Source organism: Crocodylus porosus, unplaced genomic scaffold (genome assembly GCF_001723895.1).
Source record: "Crocodylus porosus isolate Cpor-Errol unplaced genomic scaffold, CroPor_comp1, whole genome shotgun sequence".
Taxonomy (NCBI): Eukaryota; Metazoa; Chordata; order Crocodylia; family Crocodylidae; genus Crocodylus; species Crocodylus porosus.
The window spans coordinates 1,374,502-1,378,698 of record NW_017728904.1 but is presented as its reverse complement, the minus strand read 5'-3'; the positions used below and the strand labels follow the sequence as shown (position 1 = coordinate 1,378,698).

At 65.6% G+C, this 4,197-nt stretch overlaps 2 protein-coding genes across 3 annotated transcripts in view; both read left to right on the top strand.

The window, feature by feature from the left end:
* THBS3 (thrombospondin 3) overlaps positions 1-2,329 on the top strand; it is an 11,182-nt gene extending 8,853 nt beyond the window's left edge. The window contains exon 22 of the mRNA XM_019556729.1: positions 2,274-2,329. Within this exon, the coding sequence (XP_019412274.1) occupies positions 2,274-2,329 (56 nt within the window). The remainder of the gene's footprint in view (positions 1-2,273) is intronic.
* The window catches only part of MUC1 (mucin 1, cell surface associated), a 6,291-nt gene continuing 4,374 nt past the window's right edge, over positions 2,281-4,197 (top strand). The window contains exons 1-2 of one of the 2 annotated variants that reach the window (XM_019556861.1): positions 2,281-2,445; positions 3,720-4,022. In XM_019556861.1, the coding sequence (XP_019412406.1) occupies positions 2,406-2,445; positions 3,720-4,022 (343 nt within the window). In that variant the 5' untranslated portion in view covers positions 2,281-2,405. Of the gene's footprint in view, positions 2,446-3,719; positions 4,028-4,197 lie in introns of both variants that reach the window. The other variant, XM_019556860.1, reaches the window with a different exon arrangement.

The window sequence follows — 4,197 nt, the reverse complement described above, 5'->3', positions numbered from 1 at the left end:
CCGGGCTAGCCCAGGAGGGGGCGCTGGAGATCCTGCAGTGGCAGTGCCGGGCTAGCCCAGGAGGGGGCGCTGGAGATCCTGCAGTGGCAGTGCCGAGCCAGCCCAGGAGGGGGCGCTGGAGGAGCTGCGGTGACAGTGCAGGGTTGGCCCAGCAGGGCAGGGGACAGTGGTAGTGCCCGCAGTGACGAGAGGCAGTGTGTGCTGTCTCACTGTCTTAGTCAGACTGCAAGGTCTCACTCAGCCCTGGCCCCAGGGCACTCCCCTGCTGTGCTGGGCAGGGCTGGAGATGCCCGCTCCTCTCCCCCCACCGGAGGCAGGACAGCGAAGGGCCCCCCACAATGGGGCAGAGCGGCGCCGTGGGCTGGGGCCAGGACTCTCCAGCACAGACAGGACCCAGTGGGATCTCCCGGTCCTGGCCACCCGCACTCGCCCCCCACACCTGCACCTTCAAGGCGAGTGGACTAGGCCTGGCCCCCAAAGGGACGGGCATGGGGGCTTGTTCATGGGTCCAGCCAGACCCCTGTCCCTGGGCCTGGGCATGGGTGCAGGCGTGGGCTGGAGACACCTGTCTGGAGGGACATTGGCCTCCCCGTCGGGGGCTGATGAGCAGATCCTAGGCAGGGGAAGACGTGCAGAGGGCAGCGCAGGTACCTGGGTGGGCAACCCGCCGTGCCCATAGCTCCATCCCACAGGCATCCTGACGCAGCCCCCCTGGGGGCAGGGATAGGAGCAGGCTGGCTGGTGCTGCAGGCACGGGTATGGCCACAAGGTGGCAGTTTGGCTCCACCCATGCAGCTGGGGAGGGTGGGGAGGGCATCAGGGCTGCAAGGGGGCACGGGAGGACCTTGCCCACCCCTTGGATGGAGGGGGCAGACTGGGGGGCAGGGTGGCAGCATGGTGCTGCATTGCAGGCAGGCCCACGCTGCGTCCGTGCCCTGCTGGCCTGACACCTTGCAGCCATGGCACCGGCAGCTGTGAGGCTGTGCATGTCTCCAAGGGCTTCTGTTCTGGCCACGCATGGGCTGGGGGCAGCCTGGCCCAAGGGGGTGACCCCTGACTAGGGCCTGGGCACAGTGCTCCATCCCCTTGTGGCTTGAGGTGCCACGATGCACAGGGATAGTGCTTGAATGCACATCTGCCTGTCTGGGGCGCAGTGCCATGCCAGCTGCAGCATGGGAGCGCAGCAGATGCCGCGGGCATGGGCCTCATGGCCAGCACAGCACTGTGATTGCATCAGCTGGGAGTCAACAGTCCCTGCAGCGGCACTTCTCTCCAGGTAGAGAGGCCTGGCCACACCCCAGCTTTGATTTTGCTGGCCTGTCTTGCCAGGTGCTGGGTTTCCATTGCTTCCCAGCCCCTGCAGTATCCGGTCACCCCTGCTCTGGGGCCCTGCTCAGCCCAGACCTGTGGAGCAGGGCTAGACACATGGAGCAGGGCTGGGAGTGGGCAGAGCTGCTCCTTGGTGTACCTGGGCGATGCCACATGGCCCCCGAGGTCCTGGGCAGGGGCTTGTGCTGGCCAAGGAATGCAAGGCCCTGAGCCTGGTGTTCTTGGTGCTGGCAGGGGAGCAGCTGGCTGCAGCCCCGATGGGTGGGGTCTCCGCCACCCACCCTCCCCCCACACCTGCTCCCAGGTGCTGCTATAAAGCAGCCCTTGCTCAGCCACCACCAGTTCCTGATTCCCAGGTAGCGAGAGGCTAGGGCCAGGGCCAGATTGTGCTGTAGGGCTAGCCCACCCCCGGGCCCTGAGTCACATGGTGGCAGGAGCCGCCTTCCTTTTCTGGTGGGGCTCTTGGAAGGGGGTGCGGGCTGCAGTACATGGGATCCCAGCTCCTCGTGCCCTCCCTGGCTCTGGCTCCAGTGTGACGGGACCCCCTAGAAACCCATGGGGGTCCTCAGGGACTCGGGGACTGCTGCTATGAGCTTCCATGCTGGCTGCTTCCTACTGCTCGCACTTTCCTGTTAGCCAGCACTGGCATGTGGGGCCTCCAGGGCCTGAGGCGGTGCCCAGGGATGGAGCATGGCTGGAGGCAAGCCGCAGGGGCTTCCTGGGCAGCTGCTGCTCTTGTGCCCCAAAACCTCAGCTGCCCCCATTGCCTAGAGCCCCAGCTTTGCTGCCCCTGCCCACGTCCCTTGGCGCCGGCTGTGATGACGGGTCGGGGTGGCGCTGGGCAGGTGTCAGCACGGCTGGATGAAGGGCTCCAGGGAGTGGCTGGCTGCAGCCCCGCTGGGTGGGGCCTCCGCCACCCGCCCTCCCCCCACACCTGCTCCCAGGTGCTGGTATAAAGCGGCCGTCACTCAGCCGCCACCAGTTCCTGATTCCCAGGTAGCGAGAGCCCTGCGGGCTAACGGGGAGGCGCAGCCAGCCAGAGAGGAGCCCTGCCAGACCAGGACCAGCCTGCCGCCATGCAGTCCCTACTCCTACTGCTTGTGGCCGTGGTTGCAGGTGAGGGGTAGGGTTGTGGGGAGCAGGGGGTTGTTGCTGGACCGGATCCAGCCTGGGGTTCTGGCTAGTCAGACTGGATCCATCGTAGGCAGTTGGGCAGGGAGGGGTGGTAGGTCCGGGGGGGGGGTCTTGGTTTTGTCTGGAGCGATGAGCCCCCTCCTCACCCCCAGCCTGGATAGGGCTGGGCTTAGGAGCATGGGTGTCCCCAGCTGAGCTCTCAGCCCCCTGGCAGCAGGTGGCTTTGTCACTGCCCCCATCCACGGTGGAAGGCCCCATGAAATGCAGGGTTCCCAGGTCTCAGGAGGAAGCAGGGCCCTGGGCATTGGGCAGCCTTGGCACTTGTGGGGAGCCCCATGGCCTGGCGCTCGGGGTCTGCCTTCCCTGGGCAGAGGCTCTTGGGGGCCCGTTCCATGGCTCGGTCCATTCCTGGCTGTCCCAGGAGCAGGTGCTGGGGGCAGTGGCGGGAACTGCTGGTGCCATCATGATAAGGCTGGGCTGGGCAGGGCTAGGGCCCACTGGGGAGGGGGGGCTGGGGCCCTGCAGGGGCTCCCTTCAGCGGGCACCTGCCCAGGAGGCCTCACCAAAGCCCTGGCTCGTGTGCCTGAAGGCCAGCACAGGAGTGAGGGCTGCACTGCTGGCAGGAAGTGCCCACTGCAGGACAGTGTGCACCATTGTAGGATCCTGACTCACCCTCCCCAGACGCATGCGTCAGCCCCAGGCTGTGGCCCAGCCACACCCCAGCAATCCCTGGGGCCATGGGGCTGGAGGACGTAGTTTGGGGCATCCAGTTGTGCAGCCCCAGCCAGATCCCTACATGCAGAGGCCCCAAGCCCCAGGCTGGCCCAGGGAGGGGACCTGGCACCAAGCCTCCGGGGGCCCAGCATGTGCCCCTCAGTCGCTGCAAGGGCAGAGCTCACTGGGACAGGCCATAGCCAGGGCCCTGGGCCAGACTGGCAGAGCCCTGGTCCTTGGGAGAATCACCTGCCTGGGGCATGTGCCCCACCAGAGCCTGTCTCTTCTGGGACCAGTGGTTCTGAGATGCCTCCTCCCTTGGATGCTGGCACTCCTTTGCCAGCCCGCACCTGGTCTGGGCTGTCCTGGCCTCGCTTATATCTAGTGGTAGCAAGTTCTCACCTGCTGCGGGATGGAGCTGCCCTGGGCGGGGGCTGGTGTCTGACCCTGCCAGGCACTTGTTTGCACTTGGCAGTGTCTCCCCTGGCTGACGGAGTAGCCTGTGCCTTCTGCCCTGAACTCCTTGCTCCCTCTCCCCACAGCTGTGGCTTCCACCACGAATGCTACTGCCACTACCTCCACAACTTCGAGTAACTTCAGTGCTAGTACCACTGCCGCGAATGACACTTCAAGTACACCTGACTCACCTGCCAGCTCCGGGAGCACCCCAGGCAAGAGTACCACACTGCCACCCACAAACACAGCCAACACCTCCCCAGTTGGCAGCACCCGGAGCACGGAGAACTCCCCGCCCAGCAGCAAGAGCAACACCGCCAGTGCCAGGGACACAACCAGCAGCAATGCAGATCCCAGCACCGAGAATGCAACCACTGCCAGCACCACAGTCCCAGGCACTGACAACACAACCGCTGGCAACACTGCAGAACCCGGCACCGGGAACACAACCTCTGGCAGTACCGCAAATCCCAGCACCGAAAATACAACCACTGCCAGCACCATAGCCCCCAGCACTGACAGCACAACCACTGGCAACACTGCAGAACCCGACACCGGGAACAC